The 26,962-nt window shown below is 38.6% G+C and overlaps 1 protein-coding gene across 1 annotated transcript in view; it reads right to left on the reverse strand.

Moving 5' to 3' along the window:
• ssbp4 (single stranded DNA binding protein 4) overlaps positions 1-26,962 on the reverse strand; it is a 63,351-nt gene that overhangs the window by 25,829 nt on the left and 10,560 nt on the right. The window contains exons 3-4 of the mRNA XM_016283029.1: positions 22,138-22,199; positions 15,905-15,989 (exon numbers count right to left, since the gene is read on the reverse strand). Of these exons, the coding sequence (XP_016138515.1) occupies positions 15,905-15,989; positions 22,138-22,199 (147 nt within the window). The remainder of the gene's footprint in view (positions 1-15,904; positions 15,990-22,137; positions 22,200-26,962) is intronic.

The following is a 26,962-nucleotide window of genomic DNA, read 5'->3' on the forward strand; positions in this document are numbered from 1 at the left end:
ATAAATGATTTTAAAGATAATAAAAATACTGTTTAAAAAAAAAAAAAAAAAAAATTAGTTGAGGTGCTGCCACAACAAAGTGCATTGAATAATTATGCTATTTTTGAGTTGACCTCACCTGAACAGAAGTATTTTTAGGGGTGCGTTCACATAAAACATTCTTGTGTTCGAAAACAGTTGGCTAGGCTTAAAGAAAAAAGGGATAGTTCACCCAAAAATTTTTATTCTGTCATCAATTACTCACTCTCATGTCGTTCCAAACCCGTAAGACCTTCGTTCATCTTCGGAACACAAATTAAGATATTTTTGATGAAATCAGATAGCTTTCGGTCCCTGCATAGACAGCAACTCAACTACCATGTTCAAGGCCTAGAACGGTAGTAAGGATATCAGTGGTTCAACCTTAATGTTATGAAGCTACGAGAATACTTTTTGTGTTTACATTTGAACCACCGATGTCACATGGACCATTTTATCGATGTCCTTAACTTCCTTTATGGGCCTTGAATGTGTCAGTTATGTTGCCGTCTATGTAGGTTCAGAAAACTCTCAGATTTCATCAAAAATACTTAATTTGTGCTCTGAAGGTGAATGAAGTTCTTACGGGTTTGGAACAACATGAGAGCAAGTAATTAATGACAAAATTTTAATTTTTGGGTGAACTATCCCTTTAACCATTTAAAATTTCACACTGCATCTTAAAAAGCAAAACATCTTCAAAAGCAATATGAAGCATGACTAAACAGCCAAAAACATCCGTCTACATATGTATGGTTTAGAATCAAACCTAGGTGTTGAATTAAAGCAATGACAGGCATCTGATATGAGAGACGGATCCATCCAATTTCTGCAAAACCTGGGTGATTTACTGTCATATTTACTAATATCACAAGAAATTGTTGGTTTTAACCTTTGAAAAAGCTTTACAAAACTACCTAGAATTAAGCAAGATCCAATGATTCTTCTTGTTGGTTCTCTGGGAATGCACAGCCACAGATGCAATATGCCCGGCCAGATGGAAACAAATTAGTAACAAAATAGTATTAGCATCCCTTGCTTGCTCACCCACAGTCCACTGTCACCCCAAACCCATACCATCCTCATCTGGCCCGGATCTGGGTTTAGTCTCACATAGCCTCCTAGACCAACTATGTTCCCTTCCACACTCTTCGAACCCCTTGTTCCCCCCACCCCTCGGCCTCACAGCCTCATAAGCTTGCAGAAAAGTGCAAAAAAAAAAATCCTTAGAGAGAGAGAGAGAGAGAGGAGGGGGGGGGGAGAGCAGTGAAGAAAAGGATTGCAAGGTAAAAAAAAAAAAAAACAAGGGCAAAGACAGCATTAGGAAAAACAAAGACTACAAAGTCAAGCAAAAAGTGAAGTAAATAGGCATTTTTTTAAAAAGACACTGGGACTTAATGGGAAAATGGATGGAAGGGAATAAGGAAAAACAAGCAAGAAACTTACAAATAGTTTTTAAAGGAAGGAAGGAAGGAAGGAATGTATAGCATCGCTAAAGCCTTCCAGAGGCACATCACCTCAACTGACCACAACTATCAACCAAGGGACTATAAAAAACTCAAACACACAGTAAAGATATCATGGATGAAGTGGTTTTTGGAAGTGTGTTTAAGTGTGACTGGAGAAATAGTGTGGAGAAACCGTGCTCACAGTCAGGTACATGCAGTCTTGGAGAACCCTGCAGGAAGTGGGAGGACATCCAGCGAGACAGGGCGGTGATATACGACTGGAGCACTTCAAACAGCGAGAGCAGTGATGGACAACTCCTAAGACCAATAAAACCCAGCAGGGAAGGAGGGTGAGAGGGAGCAGGGCAAAGGGAAGAGGAAGTAACTTTATCTTTCAGGCAAAACAGGAGGGGGTAAGAACAAGGGTAGTAGATTGAAGAACCACTTCCTAAAGATGTTAACAGCCTTTCCATTTCTAAAGAAAACATATCAAACACTGGTTTAGCTCAGTGCTGAAAACCAGCAGTTTTAGATGTGTAACCTTGATCTGAATTGGCTGGGTGATTTTGGGTCCTGCGATCTATCGTACAATGCAACCTGTACTCACCATCTCCAGATAATAAAACACTTAAGCACACAGTCATCTAACTTTCACAACTATGAACAGCACTTTTTTTATCCATAAAGTGCTTTCCTACTTGGGTTATCCACTAGCATTCATTGAACGGAAATTACTAATTGATATTGCCCTCTGCAAAGCAAATGTTTTCAATGAGTAGCTAAACTTTAGTCAAACTAAGTATTTTCATTCAGGGGTTTTCAACCTTTTTTTGATGCCAAGGACTGACAAAGGAGCCCAGAAGGACATCAACTTTATATTTTCAGGTATAAAGACCCTTTGAATGACAATATAAAGCCAACATGATTTATGTAAGTTAGATAATTACCTTTAATATTATCATTGAAACAAAGCAAATTGAGAAATTCAGCAAGGTAAATGTAACGGAGGCCTTGCTCCCTAAACCTCAGTTTGAAAAACACTGGTTTAGAGAACTTTAAATGGAAATCCTATTGTCTTGCCTTTTCATTCTGAGATCCCAGCTAATGGAAAATGGAGAACTGATACATATTATTACGAAAAAACAGTAGAGTAGCAATGATGAATGTGAATGCCTCATAATCTTGGCAACTTTATTTCCGTAATCCTTTCGGCTAGGTGTGTTAACCTTTTCCTTCTGATGAAGCCCATTACAGAGAATAATCGCACGCCAAATGAAGACAAATGATGTGACCGCACTGTGCATGGAGTAGGAAATCCCTGATCACTGAGGCCCCCATTCAACAGCATTGATTAGCTTCCAAACCAAAGTAGCCAGCCAGAGAAACTAAACGCTCCGAATCGATGCTACTTAGCAGATTATTGACCAATCGCTGCCTCTCCCTTTGACATTAAAGCAAAATTCAAATTCGAAGGAAGCGACAGACAAACATATAGCTATAACATGCTTGGAAACTGTTTTATGTTAATCCGACCCTCATTTTTAATTCAAAACATTGATCGCATCGCAACGATTGAAGCTGCTAATACCACAGCTCAACCAAAACAACTAGGTAGAGCGTCTGTGTGTTGGGGGTGGACAGGGGGAGGGTGATTTAATACCCTCCAACGGTCCCAAAGCACTGTAGTATTTTGCATACACTGCACAAAGTTACCATGGTGACAAGACCCGATTCTAGGCCCTGACCCACGAGGCACATCCAGCAAGTACCATTGTGTTAATCGAAGCCATCAGAAAAGACACTGACTAGTCTCTATGTGAAAACCCGCTGTATCAAAAATAATATTCTTCATATAGTTTAATTTAATTTGGTTTTAAGTGTGCTTTCATCAAAATGGCAACAGAAATCTGTTTGATATAAAAACCTAACTGTTTTTTCTCAGGTTTTGAGGTCTAAATGTAAACACACATATCTACTACTTTTTTTTAATCTTTTAGTATTTTATCTAATTAAGGCAGTTGTTTTATTAAACATAAATGTGTAAGACTATACACGTAAACAAACTCAGTGTTCAGGACGGACTCAATTTTGTTTCAAACATGAAGCATTTTACATTTTTTCCAATATGAGATAAATGTTTGTTACTGTTGTATACATATCTGAAATTGTGTACATTTCTGCCGACGGTATGCAATGTTGAAACTGACAAAGTATGCGAGCGCCAGTGTGTATTTGTGCAAGAACCTGTGATGAAAGGGAGGGGGGGTTCGGGGTGGAGAGAAAGAGAGATTTTGGTTCAGCTGAACCTCATTAATTCAGAAATGGAAATCATTTCTGCATGGAGCACAGGAGAGACGAGAGATGGAACGAGAGAAAGCAACAGAGAAGGAAAGTCTGAGAGAACAAACAGGAGAGAGAGCAGAGGGACATTCGGCGAAAGTCGATATTTCTCTCTTTTTCTCTTATCAAGAGTGTCAACCCTCACAGTTTGCCAAAAATGTCTGATATTAGAGCTTATTTTTGTTTGCTGCATGCTTTTTTTCAATTAATATTAGTAGCGGTGGTATGACCAAAATCTTCTATCATGGTGTGAGGCATTATATATATCAAAGAAAATATCACAATATAATTATTTTCTCGAGATATTCAACCCTAAAATGTTTCCCACATCATATTAAAAATCCCAATAATTATTTTAACTTTTATCCATTTATTCAAGAAAATGTTTGTGAGGTAAAAATTAGACATTGTTTTTGTAATATCACATGGGTCATTATGATATATCAGATCTGTCTTGCACATCACAGCATGTTTTTAAAACCATTATAACATCATAAACTGTGAACAGCAACAGATGTCAAAACTATTAATTTGTATCACAACCAGGCCAAGAAATAATTATAAACCAGAGTCATTTCAGTCAACCATAATAATGTCACAGCCAAATAATTACATTTGTGAAGTAAAAGCCACAACAGGAAACATGGTATTAATATCAGAATTAACATTAATGTTTTGACGCCGAGCCTAGCGCATATCGTTGTTGAAAAATCAGATTTGGCAGTCACAGGCTCATATTAATTAGTGCAATTAAACACAATTTGCAGCAGTGTCAAACCCTTTATTTTGGGTGGGCATTTGCGACGCGTTGATACGCTTATTACCAACAAACATTTACTTTGCAGCATGCACTAATAACCTTTCGTGATAAATCAGCGAACAAGAGACAAGGAGTTGAAAATGTGCCACGCAACGGGAAGATTAATAAATGGTGAAGCAGAGAGAAGCAGTATTTCATCCAAAATAGTTTAGAAATGAACTATGCCAACACAAGCTGCACAGGTTGAGAAATATACAAAAAGGTGCATTGTTATGCATTCTGGTTTGATTTTCAGTCACAGCTAGGTCCCAAAAATATGCTTAATTTATTATAAAATAATGCACTGTGTTATAAAATTTATAATAAAGTAATTTATAAAATATGTTGATCATACCCATCAGTTTTACCAACTTTCTTGGTAACTTTATTGGTACCAAAAACCAGGTCAAATACATCAACAAATATGCAACTTTTTGAATGATGAGCATGTGAATTCTTGGAAAATCTGCGGGGGGGAAACAACAACTTTAAACTGAGAAAAATTTTTCTTATAATAAATAATATAAAAAAATTATATTATCTCACTTATAATTATATAAAAATATTTTTATAATGTATAATTATATATAATTTTATTAAAACATTTTAAATTGATTATGAATATTAAAACAAACTAAAAACCGTTCATTTTATTTCAAAATAACCAATAACCAACATGCACATGAATAAAAAAAAAATTAACATGCTAATAAATAAATAGCAGGAGAGAAATAAATAAGTGAAAAGCCACCTTCCCCAGCAGTTGATCTGTCCTGAGCCTTTTATGGCGCTTTTCCACTGCATGGTACGGCACGGTACGGTTCACTTTTGGGGGGTTTTCCACTGGGTACAGTACCTGGTACTTTTTTTAGTACCACCTCGGTTGGGGTTCCAAGTGAACCGTACCATTACCAAAACATGACGTGTAAACTCTGCTGATCACGGATTGGCCGAAGAGAATCGTCACTACGTGAGTCACTGAACTTGGGACACAAACACAAAAGAACCGCTAGATTTAAATCAGCACAGCCAGCGATGGATCGAACGCAAATGTTTTGAACGAGCACACCTTTTTTTTAACACCCAAAAAGTTTTGTTGTCTGTTGCGGAAGTTCAGACGTTCCTCTCATTGATAGCACAGGAGCGGATCCAGCGAGAGCTTGATGGGGCGACGCGGAATGAAAAAGTTTTTCAGGAGTCGTGGTAGTAGAGGCGGCGCAACTATAATGACATGTGAATAATCCCGCCCACTCTAAAGCGGTACTGAACTGCAGTGGAAATGCAAACCGTGCCGTGCCGAGCCAAGTCGTACCACGCAGTGGAAAAGTGCCATTAGTGACTTTCTCGCCCTCCCCTCTCCCGGCTCTTGCAATATGGGGCAGACTCTAATCTGACCGTGCATCCCTTGGATTACAAACCCTCCAACAACACCACTATCACAGCCTCCACAGCCCCCCAAAATCAGGTCAACTGCCCCTCCCCCGGCCTCTTCATCACCCTCCTCTTCCTCAGTGGCATGCTTCATGAAAAACATGACAAATTGTCTGTGCATGCTGTAAGACGCCATTTCTGTTTCTTTAAAAGTGTTAATATAGCATCTACTGATCATGTAAATTGCATTTACAGTTATAATTTGGTTGCTAATTGCATACCCAGACATGCTAAATAGCTAATACATTTCAGGTGACTAAAATCAGATTGGATTTTTCACACAATGATATTAACAGAACAAATGATTATCTATCTCTACAAACCAGACTGAGGGAAAACCAAGGGACCTGCACATTTGGTAAACAACGCAAGGTCAGATTTTCAGGGCAAGGTGTGATTTAACATTTCAGAGAGCAGCGGTTTGAGATTTGTGATTGGCAGCCGAAGAGCCTGTGACCTTTGTTTGACCCTGTAGCCTTTATAAACTGCAGCAGTTATTAAACACTCGATCTTGTGCGGAGAGTCTGAGGTATGAGACCAAAAGAGATAAGAGTGAGAGGATGAGAGACACACGAGACAAAATGAAGATCAGATGTAAGAGATGAAGGAGAACAAATGCCAGTGGGCAAAATATCGGACAAATACGGCATAAACATCTTCATAAAAGCCATCTTTGCTGAAGAAACTAAAATCTATGTGAGCTATCCCTTTGATACGTGTATGTGGCATGACTATAGAACAATGTGGCAATAAGCGTAATGCATGAGATTAACAACCAAGCAATTAAATCTGAATGTAGGTAAAGATAAAGAAGCCATATTGAGTGTTTAAAAGGGAGACAACAATGCACAAAAGCACAGAGGAGAGCGTCATAACTCGACAATGCAGCTGTGGTTTGCACACACACACACACACACACACACACACACACACAGAGGGGCTTGAGCACACCTGATCAGCTCAGAGACAGATGCATCTTTAGCTGATGTGTCACACGGATACATTGTTTTCATTCAAATCAAAGCGTAAACAACATAGAAAACGTATCCACCTGACGCAGCTGACACAGAATAGCATACGCTGTTTATGTTCAGTGGATATTCTCCAAGGCACTATAGGATAACGCGGAGGAGACGAATTGTTGAATAAAGTCTTTATTATTGTTTTCTTTGCACACAAAAAGTATTCTCGTAGCTTCGTAAAATTACGGTTGAACTCCTGATGTCACATGGATTATTTTACCAATCTCCTTGCTACGTTTCTGGACCTTGATCATGGTAGTTACATTGCTGTCTATGGGAGAGCCAGAGAGCTTTCAGAATTCATCAAAAATATCTTAATTTGTGTTCTGAAGATGAACGGAGGTCTTACGGGTTTAGAATGACATGAGGGTGAGTAATTAATGACAGAATTTAGAGTAATAAATACAGAAAGGGGAAGGGGGAGGGAAGGGAAAAGGGAAGGGAAGGGAGAGGGAAGGGGAGGAAAGGGGAGGAAAGGGAAAAGGGAAGAGGGAAGGGAAAGGGAAAAGGAAAGAACCATGTCAAAAAGTCAAGGTAATAGTACCATGGTAATATAACTTCTGTTATTGAAACAGGAAAGCAAGCAACCGTACATGAAAGCAAGAAAGAAAAGTTACCATGGTACATTTATGGTATCAGATGGTAATACCATGACACTTTAATACAGGCTGTCTCCACAGTACTTCAAAGAATATCACAGCATTAACATGGTACTTTTTTTGTGAAAGCAAGCAAAGAAAGAAAGGATCTTGTGAAATGTTGAGACAGTGAATGCAGTGAACGTGGCAATTAAGACATGTAAAGAACCATCCCAGTTAAGCCCCGTCATTCTGTCACTGGGGCAGCGGGGTACAGCTCTGCCAAGGTATGACTGGAGGCAGGTGTGGGCACGGCCTCAGAGGTAATCAGCCGGTCAGTGGGGAGCCATTTTGACTTCTAGTGAAAGCCTCTGGAAGCACATGGTATAAAAATAATAATTACTCTGCATTACGCTCACTGTCTGGCAATAGACCAACGGCAGCACAAGACAGAGACGATGAGCCACTGCGTCTTTCATCACAGCATAGTATGCATGTGCGGAGGTGAAAAGTGGAAGAATAAACACTCCACCCAAATCAAATAACGTAATCTCCAGTTATAAACGCTGCCTGCGTGAGTAAACCCAATCTACAGGAACCTAAAGACGGAGCTTGTTTTGAGGGATTTATGCTAGTTTTGTGGCTTTTTCCTTGCAATCCAGGGAAGCCTGTTGAAACTTGATCCCGAGCACACCACTGTATTACAAATGGACAGTTTTACTTCATTGCGCCAAGACGGCACTTGAAAGCAGAGCGGAGAAGGGTGGCCCGCTATGCCAATGGTGCCAGACATGGTAAATGCCAGCTGAGGGACCTGCTAACTTAACCTCGCAGCCACTAGCGCTGCCCACTGCTGGCGCAACAAAGAGGGACGAAATGAAATCGAGAGACTTGGAATAACTGTGGTATCCCATGATTCACACCCCCTTGCAAGGTTATGAGAAAAACACACCACTGCGGTCTCTGTATTGACACTCACAGAAGAACCAGATGGTTTATTCGGACAAAACCCACAGCAGTGCAAACAGGAATCTGAAGCGTTGCGCAGAAAGCAAGCAAACACCTGCCGCTTCTGAAGAACAGATCAAGACGGCAGGGCGAGTCAGTCAATGGAGAATTACTTTATTTCATTGTTTGCGACTAGTTCATCATGATAACCTTCAATGTGAAGGTCACCAAGAAGGCATTGGCGACGAATGCTTTCATAAATGCTTTTCAATGCTTTTCAAAATACGAAAGATGGAGGTTCAATAACGATTAGCTACTGATGCCACATTTGCACATCTCCAAAAAACGACAAACTGGAAGTCCTTATTTTCAAATTAATAGTACAGGAGCTAGGACCATACACCTATGTAAAAATGTCTAATTGTTTTGAAATATTCAAATATTTGCGACTAGACAGTTTATTAAACAGTGCTTACTATAGTGCCATTTCTAACTTTTGGCAGAGCAGGTAGTTGACCTCTGCATTATGAGAGAAGTGTGAAGCTCTGTTTTGGGGATTACGTCTCTTTATATCAGGCAACCCCGTTGAGTTCCTATGCGGACAGATTAAACATTGATGTAGCCTATATATTATGCTTTATTCATTCTTTTTTTTAGAAACCTCGCACTTTTCTACTCAATTTTAAACGTTGTAAAGTTTTAAACAAATTAAGCACGGTCCACTGCTGCACACGTGCCACAATATCGATACAGGGCCAGCTGTATCAATACTCGTATCGTCGTATCGATATTTTGAACACAGCACTACTAACTAATATATAAAGCTCATATTATAAATAATAACAAAGACTTAGATATGTACTTTGTAAATATGTATAAACAAAAAAAATATTATAACAGTAAAATTCCTGATAGTAATTCCAACAATTCCTAATTGCAATAATGTTTCTCTATTAAAACAGCGGTTAAGTGCATTTATTCAGCAACCACTATCGCAAAAAAAATAGTTGAGATCTCATAACAGAATACAGACAGGGTTAATGACACTTTAGTTTAAGCTGAACATCTCACATGGAGATGCGAATGAAGAGTGAGCGTGTGCACATGATTGTCAGATTGCAAAAATTAAGCAAAACACCGGACAGAAAATGCATTCTTTTCAACTCTTGGTATCTGGCAAACGCATACATGAAAGCTCACATAGTAGAGGCATGTACAGCGGTCTGCAATAATATTTTGTCTCTATTTTTTCGATGAACATAAAAAGAGATTTTTGTATAGTTTTTAAAATACATTTGAATCTCATCTTTTATCTTCAACGATATTGCATGTTGATATAGTCAGTTATCGTTTATTTATGTCTCATCATAGTCTCATTTCAGTCATGGGAAAAAAGCTCGTCAATGAACATTTTTCATCATAGTTTTCGTTAAAATTAACCCTAATAAGCAGTAACGTTTCGAGTGACTGCAACTAGGGGGCAAAATGCAACTATAGTATGCAAATGTCAGCGATAGTGAAAAGACAGCTTGATTGCAGACCATAAATTATTCTGGTAATGATCAAATTTAGCCTATTGGTTATCAGTCAAAACCTGAAGTAATGTTAACTGGAAAGCCACTTTGCACGACAGTGTTAATGCTGCAACAAAATCTGTAATGTTGCCTGTGGAGAATTACCAGTTGTTGTTTTTTTTATGTCTGTAATTTATTCCATTTTCTGTGAGAAACGAGTATCTCTGGACCTAAATCTGGGTTGGCCGGCCATCTTCAAAGTAACGACGGAGTTTAGATCAAAACAGCACTTGGGAGAGAGACTTGCAATTGTGGGAATTCAGACGGAGTTCAGGTCACACCTCCTCCAGACAGATGACATTTAAATTCCATTTATTTTCTTGGCAAATGCCGCCTCACCAGAGCAACTTACAAGAAAATATACAAAATATGCATATACTGCATCGTGACGATTGCTTCAACACACATTAAAAGGACACAAAGCAGTACCAACAAGCCAAGGGACAACAAAAACAGCACTAATAAGACACGTAACTATAGTACAGGATTGATAACATACAGGCCACCTCTTCAAGATGAAACAAGGCCCTTCCACTACTTAAACTTCAGACCTTAGAACCCTGTTGAAAAAACTAGCATATGCTGGTTAGGTATGTTTTGAAGCTGAGATGCTGGTTTGAGCTGGTTTAAGCTGGTCCTTTGCTGGTTTATGCTGGTCCTTAGCTGGTCATGTGCTGGTCCTAAACTGGTCCGACCAGCTTAAGACCAGCACATGGCCAGCATAAACCAGCAAAGGACCAGCATAAACCAGCAAAGGACCAGCTCAAACCAGCATCCCAGCTTCAAAACATACCTAACCAGCATATGCTGTTTTTTTCAACAGGGTAAATATCTAGCAAGATATGGTAGAATTTCAAAATAAATAAATGACCCTCAGACACACCCTATATCCAGACGCTCTGAAACGTAAACAACTAACAAAGGGTCAAAGTAACTCTTGACGTCTCTTATGGCTAGACAAAACAAAGAGACCACATTTCACACTTATTTTTTAACACAACAAGCTCAGGAAAGTCATAAAAGCTTGATGAACTCTTTAAAGATAGAAAAGGTGTGGTAAAAGAGTAAAAAACATTTTTCCATGCTGGGTTAGCTGGTGAACAGGCATAACTATGTGAAACTTGACAAAACAAATCTTAGAAGCTAGTTGTGAAGCCTGGTGGGGACACTAGCATGCTAACATCTCATGCTGGGGACCAGCATCCAAAATACAACATATGCTTCTCTCCTGGTGTTTTTCAGCTGAAAAATTAACAAAGAGGAAGATGAAGGTGAATAACGACAAAGCCTTTGAGTGAAAACGTGTGTTAGTCATTGTTCGTTCCTTTAAGGTTTATTCCTTTTTGTCATCTTTCAAAAAGCTGGTAATTCTCATTGAGAGCAAGAAAATGGGAGGCATTTTTGAGAGATTTAAAATGAAAAAGGGCAGAAACTGAGCATACGAAAGGGGAAAAACAGACAGGTGAACGCTAGGGCAGATGATGCCGTGAAAACACCTCAGATTGAGAGGAGAAAAGCGGCACGTAGCTCACATTCAAAATCACAGTCACACATTAGTCATCAGGACCACCTGGAAGCGCATGAAAAAAGAAAGACGAAGACAATGACCAATGCTTATTCACTTTCCACTTTTGAAACACTCGGATATATTAAACCACCTGTTCCTCCACTTGTCTTTTCAATGACGCAGAACGCTGCCAAAAGATGCCGCAACGAAAAACATGTTTGTCTGTCGCTCTTCCGTCCTCTCCAAGTTTTTCCACCTCGTAAATGTGTCATTGAGGAACGCTCATGTCTGTCGTGTAGGCATATGTGACGGCTGAAATCGGTGTTAGTTATGTTCCCATTTAAACGGTGTAACAGAGCAACTCAAGAGTGCTGAGGGTCAAGAAAAAGACCTCCATTATGTACTTGCAATGTTTCTGTCAGTACGTGATGGGATGGGGAAAACCATCTTTCAGAGCGTGACACTTGATGTAGCAGATAGGTTGGGTGATATTAAGGATGTCCAAAACTATGTTTTATTTTTTTTAAATGGACTAGTTAGTAGGTCACCTGAAGTACTAATTAGTCTTAAAAACCCAAGTGATACTTCACCCAAAAAGGTTTTTCCAAATGTACATGACTGCCCATAGAATTTAAGTCAATGGGGTTTTGGACCACACGGTCTTATCTTCTGAACATAAAAATTTTACTTTGAAAAACTTCTAAAATGACATTTTTTGTGTTCTGCCTAAGACAGAAACTTACAAATTTGGCAAGACAAGAGGCTGAATAAATTATAAAAATTTAAATTTTTGGTTGAATTTTCAATCTAAGGAGGCCATGAATAATTAGGCTGGTTTTGGGTTCGCCTGACCTGGTTTTTCGGGGAATTTACATTAGACAGTTTCTTGCTGGTGATGCTTAATCTATCTGTACCATTTTGCTTATTAAATTAATTTATTAGTATCTGTCCATTCTAAAAATATACATTAACCAATACTGTATAATTAATTAAATTATCATTTATAACATAGGCTATTAAAATTATCTTAAAGTCAGCAATATGTGACAGCAAAAACTTAAATGTAAATATAGCACATTTACAATAAAATAAATATCCAATGCCAGCATATATACAATATCAATAGCATACATACAATATCAACCAATATAGATACATTTATATTAGAAATACTGTGTTAAAATATAAAGCTTGTTTTGTGACATTACTTGTGGTGGAGTTCCTGAAGATCTCCAAATTAATAATGTGCAATTATCACATGAACATCAACAGACTTTTCACAGAACCAGGATTACCATCTAGATAAAACTGGAAAAGCCTGTCTGAGAAAAATCAGAAATCAGAAAATAAAGGATAAGATCTTTCAAATCACTCACCAGAACAATATTGTTATGAACTCATCTGTTTACAAGCAACTCCACACGCAAAATTACATGACAAATATGCAAACCATTCTGCTGGTGTAACTAAATACAGAGGTTTAGACAAAGGCTCTGATGGGAGACAGGCTTCTGTGGGAGTTTTAGGAAGTTTGCAGTGAGCAGGTACCACTATATCCTGCTTTCAATGTTTTACTCTTTTCCCTTCTTTCTATTCAGTAAGCATCCCGAATATTGGACTAAATACTGATTTCAGATCCTCTATAACAATATATCTAACTAAAGGGGTAAAGATGTGGTATCAAGGGTTTCTTGGTGGCACTAGTGGCTGCCTGGTTTTGGGGAACTGGCTCTCCACTTCTGGGAGCCCAGCCAGAGTCACAATCCTATAGCAATCCTCGGATTAGTTATGAACCAGATTCCACAGATCTCAAGATTTGCATGTTATATCCCATTATCTTTCCTCCCAACTGGAGGACTTACTCGCACAAAGTGCATCACTGGCCACATGAGTAAAAAAGAGAAAAGAAGGGTAGACAAAAAGAAAGAAGAGTCAGAGTTTCCCCAAATTCCACCACCAGGAAATTTACAAACAAAAACATAACGGTTTAATGCTATGACTGCAAAAACCTAGTCACCGTTGAAGCCCTGACTTGGAGAAGCCAATATAACTGTGGTGCTGACAGTGAGGAGGATTTGACTCCTGGGAACCCGCTTGTTTTTCTGCCCCTGATCCACTGACACGCTAGGGAATGGGCACTGTTATCAGCCTTGCCTGAGATTGCAGGCTTGATGGGGCGGCCAGTCCACAGGGATCCCAGAGCTGAAGTTAATCAGACGGAGACAGGTCTGGAGCGACCCATGGGACCTCCGTCGCCGCCGCCGCCGCCGCCACCGCCTCCTCCTCCTCCTCCTCCTCCTCATCTCCACCATCCCCATAACCACCAAAACTCGTCACGACCTCCACCATAAGACTCTTCACACAACATTAGCCTGGTGTCTACAAAAGCCTCAAAAATAGACAGAAAGTGGCCTCAGGTCTTCCAAGAATTGGCCAGCCATTGGATCGAGAGTTGATGGCTGGGGAAATCGCTCAACAGCGCTGAGTAACCCTCGAGGAACGAACTTGACATGTTCACTTCATTCTAGCCCAATTAATAAAAACCCCAAACCCAGAATTAATCCACTGGACTCAACATTCTGAAGGCAAATGGAGATTAATAGCCTGATGAAAAGATTTGGGAAAACATTCGGAACGGGACACAACACAGGCCGGATATGCTCTGACCTCCTGAACTTTGCCGAGGGTTAAAGGTCAGGGGAAACCAGTCATTAATCCTCAGACTAGAACTCGGGGGCAGGATATCTGAGCCTTTCAAACTCGCCGAGTCCCTGAGGTCCAGTAGCAAAGCCTAGAAACTTATCTGGAGTTTACTTAGAAAAGGCCACCGAGCATTTCAAACAGTCAATCGGAGCAGACAGCCTGTTTCACAACAGCCGCATCAACGTTGAGCACGGGTAGTCAGTCGTGCGGAGGAGGGGGTCATCAGAACACTCATTTCGACAATCCCAGGTGTCCATTGGGTGTTAGAAATGATTAGGCGTATAGATTCATTGAACACACGTCAGACTTAATTAAGCATGGCGTTTAATTAACCATGTAATTAATCTTATAGAGGCCGTACACAGGCACGCAGATTCCAATTGGTTGAAACTTCAGCAGGCAGCTGACACAAACTTGTAACTGTTCTCTGCTAGCAGGTCCAGTAAATTAAATGTCTGAGGCAAGAATAGACGCATAATCCCTTTCATGACTCAAGCCCCAAGATCTGACCCAGGTGAGACTCTGGTGCTAACAGTTAGCAGTAAATCATAGTTACTTTCATATAATCTTTGACACATTATCCTCCTCTGGAGCGTATTCACGAGGTTTTAACACTGCTAATGTGTCGGGTAAAAGATATTTGCACAATTTATATTTGACGCTAAATTTCTGCCAAAGAAAACATGCAGAGTGGAAAAGAGGTCCCAGTGTATTCTGCAAATTATAGATACAGGCGCGAACACTCAAACTCTTCAAGACTGAGCCCAAGGGTTGAGCAAGGGTCAGTGTTTGTGGTCACATTAACATGGTCATTTGCAGTTGGAAAGCCAAAGAACTACCCTTTTTGGTGGAGCTCAAGGGTTGTCCACACATGCTACTCCAGTTCTCCATTACTAACTTAAAGGTCTTCCGCAGATCAAGGGGTCAAAAGGGTCATGGTGCAGACCTTCAAGATAGCCCAGCCTACTCTTAATCCTGCAGTCTTAAAAGGATAGATCATCCAAAAATTAAAATTGTGTCCATCACTTTCTTGTTGTTCCCAACTTGTATGACTTACTTTCTTTTGCAGAACACAAAACCGGAAATCTTGACGTTGTTGTCTAGTTGACTTTCTTTTTATGGACCGAAAAGACATTTCTCAAAATATCTTAAAATGCAAGTCATACAGGTTTGGAACAACATGAAGGTAAGTAAATTATACCAGAATTTTATTTTTGAGGTGAACTATCCCCTTTAAGCATCTGGGCTACTGTGCTAGAACTTTATTAGAACCAAAAGGTGTATCCTGGTACAAAGACAATGAAGCTACCACAGATTTACGATGATATTTATAGATATTACGAAATTTTCGGTAATAAAAGTCACAACCTGGGTGACCATTTATAGCGCATGCGTTCAATCAAAAATGAACCGAAGCTTAAGATAAACAGCACCGATAACTGTAAAAAAAAACCCTGATCATTTGGGTTAACGAAATCACCAACAACAGAACTTCAGGTTCAACCAAACTCCACGGCGGATAAAATAGGAACTCACATAGTCGTGGAAAGCCTTGGCCTCGCTGGAATGTTCACATGTCTCCCGTCGATCTGGAGCTGCACAGTACAGATCCCAGAATACACTGCAAAATAAGGCAGAATAAACAAAGTTGAGTATCAAATACATGGGTGAACTACACCGAACTAAACAGCTGCCGAACTAAACACCAACAGGCTGTGGTACACTTAACACATCAAGCCCATGTGAAAAATAGTACTGAATGGCATGGTTTGTTCCAGGCCTTGTTGTTTCTCTAATTAGCCTAGTCTTTACCGAAAATGTTTTTACAGAAAAGCTTGTGCTCAACTGTGATGCAACTCACCTACTCACAAATAAAAACACAACATTGGAGTTGTCATTTACAACCCCCTTAAGGGTTTATTTTAAAACCCTTTATATAATTTAATTCAGTGGCTTTTCACCATTCTGAGCTTTTTTGATGGAACCACCGAAACTACTAAGAAACAAAATTCAAAGCAATACATTTATAACAATGATACAATGTATTTTAACATCCAAACTAATTTAATTTAGATGTTACCGGCTTGAGTTATGAAAACTTCTGATAACTTTCAAGTTAGTGATGCAAGATGTGAGACCCGTAGGGTTTAGGGGGCGATGCGGATTCGATTTTTCTGTGGTGTAAACATGCTAAATGGTTTCAGATCAAGCTTTGGCTCCAGCACACTGTAAAAGGCACGTCAGAGTAAGAACAGAAGACCGATCTTCTTCAGTATCACACTCAGAAGAACTTGACAGCTTCTATCAAAGCTGGGTCACTACAATCATAACCCCTGGATAGCTTCCCACTTTATGAGGTGTGACCTGTAAGTGGCTAATCAATTAGGCTTGATATTTGTTAATTAAGGAAATACAGTCCTTAAGGGCTGCTAGGGGGAGCGGGTTGCACTCCAAATGGTCCCTTAATTACTTCATTGAAAATAAGTACCTGTTAAACAGGTCGGCATTAAACTGCTCTCACTCTTTAGATATTGATTTAATGGACGCTTCATAAAAGCTGCTGAAGCAGGGCTTAAGAAAACGAACATAAGTTGTTCCATCTTCCGAGGCAGCACTTTTTACCGCTCTGCATTATTTCTGCTGATGTAACAAAATTAGACTTCTGTTCTGAATGTGGGAAAAAGCTTACTTTTGATGTGACAGATTGCAAAAAGGACAAAATAGGCCACTCACGGCATGGCGACAGGTCAACGGGGATAATCAGTTTCCACCCATTTCATATATCTTGCAGTGGAGTGGAAACCATTTGACGGATTTGTGTTCGTGAGCATAACGCAAAGGAGAGCTTATGACAGTTTTCATAAATCACTCACCGTTTATGGGTGGAATAAGAGAGCAAGGTTAAACAACATTCAGCTCATAAGACTACAAAAGTAGCGGAACTGCAGCAAAAATCAAGTTTTTAGATTTAAATACAGACTGAATTCATACTTCTTACAGGGAATAGGTCAGCCAAAAATTACAATTATGTCATCACTTGCTCAAAATTACATGGATTTGGAACAAAATGAGGGTATCTTCCATGGAACACAAAAAGAACAATTTTAAAGACCACACTGGTCGCCCTTCTCTATGAAATTACAATAAATGAAGACCTTTCAAAAAGGACACAAAAGTACCATAAAGGTAGTTCATATGATAAATCTGTGATTTCATGAATGAATCATTCAGACCATTTCCGAAAAATGGATGAAGATTCTCAGACTCGAAATGATTTATTCACAAATCAAACTTCTCTCATGAACATCTAAAACAGCTAGGGCACATAGGCCTAAATTTCAGTCTGATCTTCACACAAAGCCATTGTAAAGCTTCAAAAACCGGTAGCCTACAGCATTCTTTGGACCAATGTTGCTTTTTGTCATTTTAGAGAAATAGCCTTAATCCTCATTCATGTCAAGATGTTCTTCAAAAATTCACCTTTTGAGTTTCACAGAGAAAATAATGTCACATATTTGTAAGAATTTTTGGGTCAACTATTCCTTTATAATGTGGAGGTGATACATTTATAAGAATGGTGGGGATGATCTACTCCATCTAATTGAGAGAAGTAAGCAGAGACACAAAAGACAAAAAAAGAAAAAGAAAAAAGGGAAGACAAGATGCATTACAAGAACCATATATAAGTGCGTAAATGAGCGCTCAGTAGGAGGTACCATGCATTAACATCTCACATTCTACAGAAGCCATAAACCAGGAAACAAATAAAACAGGTGAAAGGAAGGGAAAAGAAAAAGCAAGAAAGGCACTTTGACAGAGGAACGTCATGCCTGTTCTTCGCCCTTCAGTCAGTGCACAATAAAGCCAGGCGGCATTATCATATCTATCAGCTGCCGTTAAAGAGATTGCAGCTTTGTCGGAAAGCTGCTGGAGGGAGACAGCAGGACCATCTCAAATCCAATCAGGGTGCAGGGGAAATGAAATAAGACGCCAGTTACACTTTGTTACTGAAAAGCCGCAAATAGACGCACATCAAGGTGGGGAGGAATGGTGAGCACAAGCAAGTCACTTTTTTTTTTTTTTTTTTTTTTTAAAGTGAGTTCAGTTACCTTGATTGCAGCAGGAAAACTCGTTTAATGCTTGCATACTTTGCATGAACACAGAGGAAATGTGGGAAAGTTTGTCTTTAACAAGCTGGTGTGATGACACTATGACATACCTGAGTGGCTTTTAAAATACAAAGAAGTGTGACACTTATATTAGTCTACTAAGTGTGAAATTATCCAAAAACTTGTCATGTAAAAAATAAAACAATACTGAAACAAAATAAAAACTGAATTGTTTATTTAAAAAATTAATAAAACTTAAAATACATACAATAAAAAAAATAGAGGTTTTTAAAATTAAAATATTACTGCAAACGATCAGGGGGAAAAAGGGGTATTGGGATTGGGCAATGATCTAAACAACTGGATTCAAACACTGGTTGCCCGCACTTGCAACAGGCCTGTACACGTACACTTCCCACCATACCATGTCTCCAACATTTTTTCCTTTTGATAATAGATAATATAAGACAATATTCACACAGAAAAACAACTCCCAATACCTCAATGTGATGTATTTTTATATACTCAGCAAGTAACATATGTAGGAGGAAGTCATTAGAGTTTACCTATTAAAATATAAAAAGACAAGAATTTCCTAAAACCATGCCTAAATAACCATTACAAATTATTTACTTTAAGACTAGAAAAATTAATCCATCATTGGGCCATTATTTTGATTTTAAGAACATGCTGCAGTACATCAGAAGTACTACACAGAAAAGACATGTTAGAAAATTATACAACGCTCATGCAACAACAAAAAGACGTAACCAAACAATATAAAAGAAATGCGTTATGTCCATTTGATAACCCATATGTTTCTTTTGCTCTCAGCATTAAAGCAATATTGTAAAACATGACCTGACCTAAGAGTTTATCAGTGTAATATGTAAATCAGCTGCCTTTTCATTTGCAGACTGTGTTATGTCAGAGAAGAAAAAATTATGCAATATGATTGATTATTTAAAGACATGATGTGTTCTACCTGTTTTCATTTACATCCAGGTCAACTATAAATGCACACAACCATAACAGCCTTTCTTTTTTTGTTTGTTTGTTTCCTGCATTACTTGGTCGCATTTAAATTAATGTACTTGAAGTGAACACTTCTGTGTGGCTTTTCTGTCATCTCTACCAATCACAAAGAAGCATGTCAGCTTTAGGTCATCTGAAAGTAAATGTAAAATTTTTGTCGCTCGACTTTCTCCTTTCTTACCAGACATCGATTAAACAAATGTGCAAGATAAATCGCAAACGATCATCCTTTTTTCTGTTTTTTTGCGATCCACACCTGCATCCCAACCAAAACCACCACCCCCAACCCCTTGCTTGCCTTACAACAGATGTGGATGACTGCCCCTCTCACCAAACTTAGCCTCCACCCCCTTCTGCCCCACCCCAGAGCCTGGTGCTACCATTCAAACCCCCTTACAACAGGAAACTGCCTTAGACAGAAGGGAAGAAAATGCAAAAGGGGGGTGGGGGGCAGTAGAGAAGGAGATTTGGCTGTTTAACACAAAGACTGGAATGCAAGGAGTTAATCCGTTTGAGGGTTCTTCCGCAAACAAAGGACAGGCCTCCAGACAAAGGTTGGTGGGGGTACGCACAGGGGGGAGGGGTTGGCTTTCCCTTACCATCTGGCCCTTTTGTTTGGGGGAGGGGGGTTGGTGAAGAGGGCGGTACTCTGTGGCCCCTCCGAGTCCCTAAAACCTCAACATGACCCCCCTCCTCTACATGTTACAGCTCCAGACAGACGCTCCTCCAATAGTGTCAACAGCATACAGGGACCCTCCAAAAGCTACTAGACTCTTAATAATCTCACAGAGGGGAGCCAGTAATCCAAAATGGAGAATAAGTTGAGTGTGATAAATGAACACACTGCTCTGTGTGAACCTGATCTACACACACTGATCTTATTTTTGAGTAAGCTAAGGACATAACGTGAATTCCAGACAAACATGAGAGTCTCCAATGGACCCAAGTCAGGATAGATGCCATATTTAATTTGGATCCAGTGAAATAAGGCCGTAATGGATAGGTGTAAAGTCTGTTTGATTGGTTCTACTGTTGTGTACCTTGGGCTCGATAGTTTGACTGACAAAACTTTGAAAATGAATGTTTCCGAAAAATTGCCAGAAGAAAAAAAAAAACTCCAGGACACGAGGGTTCCCTGCTGTAAACACTAGCTTAGATAAGCAAGCATGAATTTCCAAGCAAGTGCAAACTGGTTTATGGCAGCTTCTTGCTAGTCTAGCTAATCCACTAGCTTAGCCATGTTTCTACTAGCAAAAAAGCTGGTTAAAGGAGTAGCCTTATTCACTTCCTGATTGAAAATTTCCTGATAAGTTACTCACCCCATGTTATCCAAGATGTTCAAGTCTTTATTCAGTCGCAAAGAAATACAATTTTTTGAGGAAATCATTCCAGGATTTTTCTCCATATAGTAGGCTTCAACGGTGGCTAACAGGTTGAAGGTCCAAACTGCCTTCAATGCAGCTTCAAAGGGTTCTACACGATCCCAGCAGAAGAATAAGGGTCTTATCTAGCAAAACAATCAATTATTTTCTTTTAAAAAAAGAATAATAATAAAAGTTATATACTTTTTAACCACAAATGCTCATCTTGCACTAGCTCTGCGATACGCATGCACATCTTCATGCATTGCTTAATCACGTTGGAAAGGTCACACGTGGTTAGTTCTTCATCTGTGTACTCTGGTTCAAAAAAGTAGGGTCGGGCAAAAAACTCATTTTCTCCTCCAACTTCAAAATCACCCGACATTGTTGTTTTTTTTGTAAGGGGAGTTTGACATTCTTCGGACGTTCACTTTGTAAACACTGGGTCGGTACTTCCGCCTACATCACGCCTGACCTTTCCAAGTTGACTACATAATGCGATAAGTCGAGCTAGTGCAAGACAAGCTTTTTTTTTAGAAAATGACTGGTCGTTTCACTAGACAAGACACTTATTGCTCAGCTGGGATCGTGTAGAGCCCTTTGAAGCTGCAATTTGGACCTTCAACCCGTTGGTCCCTGTTGAAGTCCACTATATGGAGAAAAATCCTGTAATGCTTTCCTCAAAAACCTTAAATTTCTTTTCGACTTAAGAAAAAGACATGAACATCTTGGATAACATGGGGGTGAGGAAATCAGGATCAGGAAATTTTCATTCTGGAAGTGAACTACTCTTTAAACTATCAGAGTCTGGGTTCTGTGTTGGTTGACCAAGGGGAAATTGCTATTCAAGTAAGCTAAGAAGCCTTGTAGGCACAATCCTGGTCTTTTCAACAGGGTTGTGAATATTGGATCTTACTGAATGGACTGTACGTCGATCCCTCACAGCCTAATTGTAATTTACGTAATTAATTAAAATTAAATATGCCCTCTATTCTGGCTAAGGTTCACAGAGAAAAAGACCAATACGAGAACCTGTCTTGAAATCAACCAACAGTCATACATTAAGATCTTCAAATCCTTCTACAGCCTTTTACTCTAACATCTGTGTATAAAACAGGCCTAATGCTGTATGGCAACATACAGACACCTACTTCCAAGAATAATGGACCAGCGTTCATTTAGGCTCCTCTACTGCTGCTAACAGCTAGCATGGCCATACCGTCAGAGAATGTTAGGGGTTTTGAGTTACAAGATCGATACATACCACCACCATGAGTGCAGGAATCCAGGAGGCTCTCCTAATGTGATATTCTTCTCCCATCGGATCTAAAAAGGTAGAAACAGACAGAGAGAAACAGAGAAAAAGAGGTCAAGTATGAATAGACCAGGTTCACAAGGCATGAACTACAGTTAAAAAGCTACTTTACAATTTTCCACACCAAATCAGGGCACGTTCACTCTCTCTTTACAGATTACACCTACTCAGCCTACCACTGTAACGGATGGTACCTTTCCAAGCAGACATATCGATTTTATAAAATGCCCTGTCCATAACTATGCACCCAAAAAGCTGATGTGCATTATTCTGCGTCTCCCTGATGTAAGGGACTGATTAACAATGTTTTAAAGCATGTGTGTGTTTGTGCTGATCAGAGCAGAGTTGTGTAGCCCCTCTGAGGTCCAAGGTGTAAGTAGAGGGAGTTTCAGCAGTAATTGTGAGGTGGCAAAGGGAACAAGCAGGTGACTGCTCCCTCATTAAGCTTCAATGCACAGGTGCGTCCTCCTGCTGTGTACCTGCCTGGGCCGAAAGACCTCCCCTGTGGTGTACAAGTGTGCCTGCGCTAAGGTCTCAAGATCTGACGAGCGTTCGGCTAATTGAATAGCAACGGCGGTAATGGCGACTGTCGACGGCACGCATGTTTGACGCCCTACTGCCATTACAAAAACACTGAAAGGTTGGTAAACACAGCCATCTGTTTACTTGTTGACTCTTTAATATTTAATTACGGTGTACGGTCTAATTTTGCATGCATATATGGCCTATATTCACCTTTCTAAAACCATGTTATTGGGTTGGATTGATAGCCTAATTTTGTTGTCAATACCTAATGCAACAAATAAACATCCTCAGGCAATTAAAATGCAATTAAACTATGACTGTCAATAGATTTAGCAATTATCGATAAATTACTTTGCACTTAACGTCAGTATATTGGATTATTTTTTAAGAAATAAACCCTGACAATGTCTAAGTGTAGGGTTCAACAGTTCAGTATAATGACACACATGTGTATTGTTATTTGAAATTTGTAAATGTATGCTCAAATATATTACTTTTCATTTCAACAATGCACAGGAATTACAATTTAAACTATGAAGATACACCCTGCAATAAATAATAATATAAAACTTTACCCTTTTTTTCAGTAAACGTAACCAAGATGTTTTTGTCAGCTTCTTTCAAAAATATTTGACCATCAATTATGATTAAATTTCATCATAAAAATTACAAGTCAACCAATTTATCAATAACACTTTGCAAGAGTCCATTTGTAACATTAACTAATAATTAATGCTGTAAGGGTATTGTTCATTGTTAGATTGTTATTTCATCATTTACTAATACATTTTTTAATTAAGTTGTATGTTATTATTAGTTCATGCACTATGAACTAACATGAATGATTAAGTTATAATTAATATATATGTATTTAAAAAGTACAGTACATTTTCATGGCTCAGTAGTATTTTTTATTTTTGTAATAAAGTTCATCACTATTTTACTTGGAGTGTTATGTTTGTTTTCATTTCATGAATCTCACTCAACATATTGAGTTTCTAAGTACTGAAATTTGTGTGAAATTATGATATTGTACTGCAGTACACAGGTATTTAATGAAAAAAAGTACTGCCTTAAAATGTTAAGGCAGTAGTTTTTTTTATTAAATATCTGTGTATTGTGGCACCTTATACGGGCTAAAACTCAGAAATAACAACATCTCACCTGTCTGACCAAGATCCCTGGAGATTCTCACAAGCACAAGGCCAGACTTTGGCACAGTGCTTTATCTTTGTCAAACTTTGTCTGAGCTAAACATTTAAAAACACAGGGCGCTTTTGGAAGTCCACTGTGAGCGCTTAATGATACCCACATAAACAAACACAGCAGGTACCGGAGGACCGCGGCAAATGCAATAAGATAGATGATAACATTTAAAAAGTTCACAATCTGTAAAGGTCCTGAAGCACTAAAGAAGAGTTACACAATCTCGTTAATGTCTTATAATGTCAAACAATTAACATTTACACATCTTTATAACTACAAACAAAATCTTGTCAAAAACGCCTCCTGTAGTCATTCAAATTATGAACTGAAAAGCTGAATGGACATCACCTGCTTCTAACAATAGGGCCCTATGATTTCAGCGGAAACATTATCCGTGGAATCCAGTCATAAAAACAGAATTTACTGTATAAGGCAAAATGTCTCGGAATTTGCCTAATTTTGGATGGATACAACAAAGTAGGCCAGTACACTTAAATCAAAACGCGATATGGACTAATGTCTGTGAATACTAAGCTGCAAAAATACTATATGAATCCTGCATGTTCTGCATGTCTCTGTGTGAATTAATGGCGCAGACGCACGGTTTCGTTTGCTACACACTTACTGAAGTGCGCATGCAAGTTTTTCTGCCTCTGCCACCTCAATATACGAGTACATGAACACATAAATACAATCTCCAGAACTGCTCTGAGTCACTTCATGAGCATTTTACCATTCCATTCGATAAAAACTATTGTCATATCATATTCAATCAGAAACTTAAAGGTCTTTACAGCAACCCGCCAAAATAAAAGTTTGGTTTAACTTGAAGAAACTGTGACAGAAAAACTACTTAATGTAATGATAGTACTACTACTACTACTAAAATTATGATTAAAACATTATTTTTACCAGAAATATAACACAGTACTTCTGGACAAACAGAAATAAATTAAAAATAAAAATATAAATATAAAAAAAATATATATATATATAAAATAAAAAAAAATAAAAAATAGAGATGCTTTGATTATTAGTATTTAATGAAAACATTAAAATGGAATAGGCCTACATAAAATTAATGGAAAATAGAATTAGAGAAAAATAAAACTGAATTTGAGAAAAAAATACATACGATGTACAGGATCTAGAAAAAATCTGATCGTGATTAAACCAGAAAAATTTAAAATAAATGAACAAAAATGATTTTTAAAGTTTGGGCTCTTAAAAAATTAGTTTTTAAAAATCAGTTTTAATCTTTCATAAAAATGGCAACAAACCACAAACAAGTCTCCAGGCACTCTTGAGGTAATATAAGACGCAAGCTATTTTGGCTACTTGATATGCTATTTCTGCAAGCAATTTTTGAGTACACTGTGTACAGTAAATAAACACAAGCAAAAATGTCAGCATGCCAGCACCATGCAGAGTCTTTTAAGAGGTGCAGTTACACTACGTCTACACTGCAAGCTAGTGGTGGAACACAACAAATTGTTCCAATCATAACCAACAAAATTTGAAATGCTTGCTTGCATTGTAGAACATTTTTCTTGCATTGCTTGCAGCAAAATTGGCATCCTTTCTGAGCCCATATATTTCATATGTCTGGCCTTATAAGGTTAATAGATTTAGACATACTTTAGACTAGAATTAAAAAACAAAATGCAGTTATATAACAGAAATCACTTTAAAGCTACAGGCTCAGAGGGACATTGGAAAGGATGCCAATTTTGGCCTGATAACAGATGATGGCCAATTTCAGGTAAATGAACAGGTGGCACCAACCCGTCTGGTGCATGTGGTCTCTGGCCAGCTCAAACAGCCGCATGTGCTGGTGGGTAATGGGGTTGAAGGAGCCACAGGCCAGCAAAACCAGAGGAATACGGCCAGCCATTTCAGTGTTTCACAGCATAGTAAACACGATAACACTACAATAAACAAACATACATTTCTGTATGTTAAATGTTTTGCTATAAAATGAGAGTACTATCTGGGAACAAATTATGTTATTTAAAGACAATTTATAATGTTCACAAGTGGGATAAATGAGAGCTATGCATACAGTGTGATAACATTTAAAACCAAATAAGCTAAAGTACCATGCCTGAACTTGACTTTGCTCTGTCCTGCATTGGAAACCCTGTGAATTATTGATTATTATAACTGTAGGCCATTAGCGTGTAGATCCTGCACACTTTAACCTTGAATACATGTGACTGGAATTAGTCTTATTAGGCTACTAGTTGTCATGTTTTGTACATGGAAGCAAGTGACATTTATTAATGGTGTTGTTCATTATTTCCAGTTAAAATCTTCTTTCTTCTTTAGTGCCTGAGAAATCCCTTATTGCACACTGAAAAAGCTTTAATTGATCTAAATGTAAGATACTCTTACTGTAGATAAAGTAATAAATAGGCTGTTTTGGCACTGGACTAATCTGTTTGTCAAGTCAAAGTAAACAGTGGAACAAGTGCAAATTACACACTGGACAAGGCACATTTTGTTGACAAAATTACACTGTCTAAACCATACCCTTATTATTTATTAAAACGGGTAAATAGATGGATGGATGCAGAATACATATTGTGTACATTCCTAATAATAAAACTGTGCAGGTACAAGGATGAGAACAGACAAGTATTTTTGTTTAAGGATGAAGAGCTTACTTATTGGACCAAAAGACAGTACGCCGAATCTCGTGGATTACAATTTGCAACTAGACGGATGCACGGTTACTTCCTCTACAGTCAAAAATCTGGGTGTTATATTAGATAGCAACTTGTCTTTTGAAAATCATATTTCCCATGTTACAAAAACGGCATTCTTCCATCTTAGAAACATTGCCAAGTTACGAAACATGATACCTGTTTCTGATGCAGAAAAGCTAGTTCATGCATTCATGACCTCTAGACTGGACTATTGTAATGCACTGCTAGGTGGTTGTCCTTCATCTTCAATAAACAAGCTACAGGTAGTCCAAAATGCAGCGGTTAGAGTCCTTACCAGGTCAAGAAAATATGATCATATTACCCCAATTTTACAG

Source organism: Sinocyclocheilus grahami, unplaced genomic scaffold (genome assembly GCF_001515645.1).
Source record: "Sinocyclocheilus grahami isolate Dianchi unplaced genomic scaffold, SAMN03320097.WGS_v1.1 scaffold169.1, whole genome shotgun sequence".
Taxonomy (NCBI): Eukaryota; Metazoa; Chordata; class Actinopteri; order Cypriniformes; family Cyprinidae; genus Sinocyclocheilus; species Sinocyclocheilus grahami.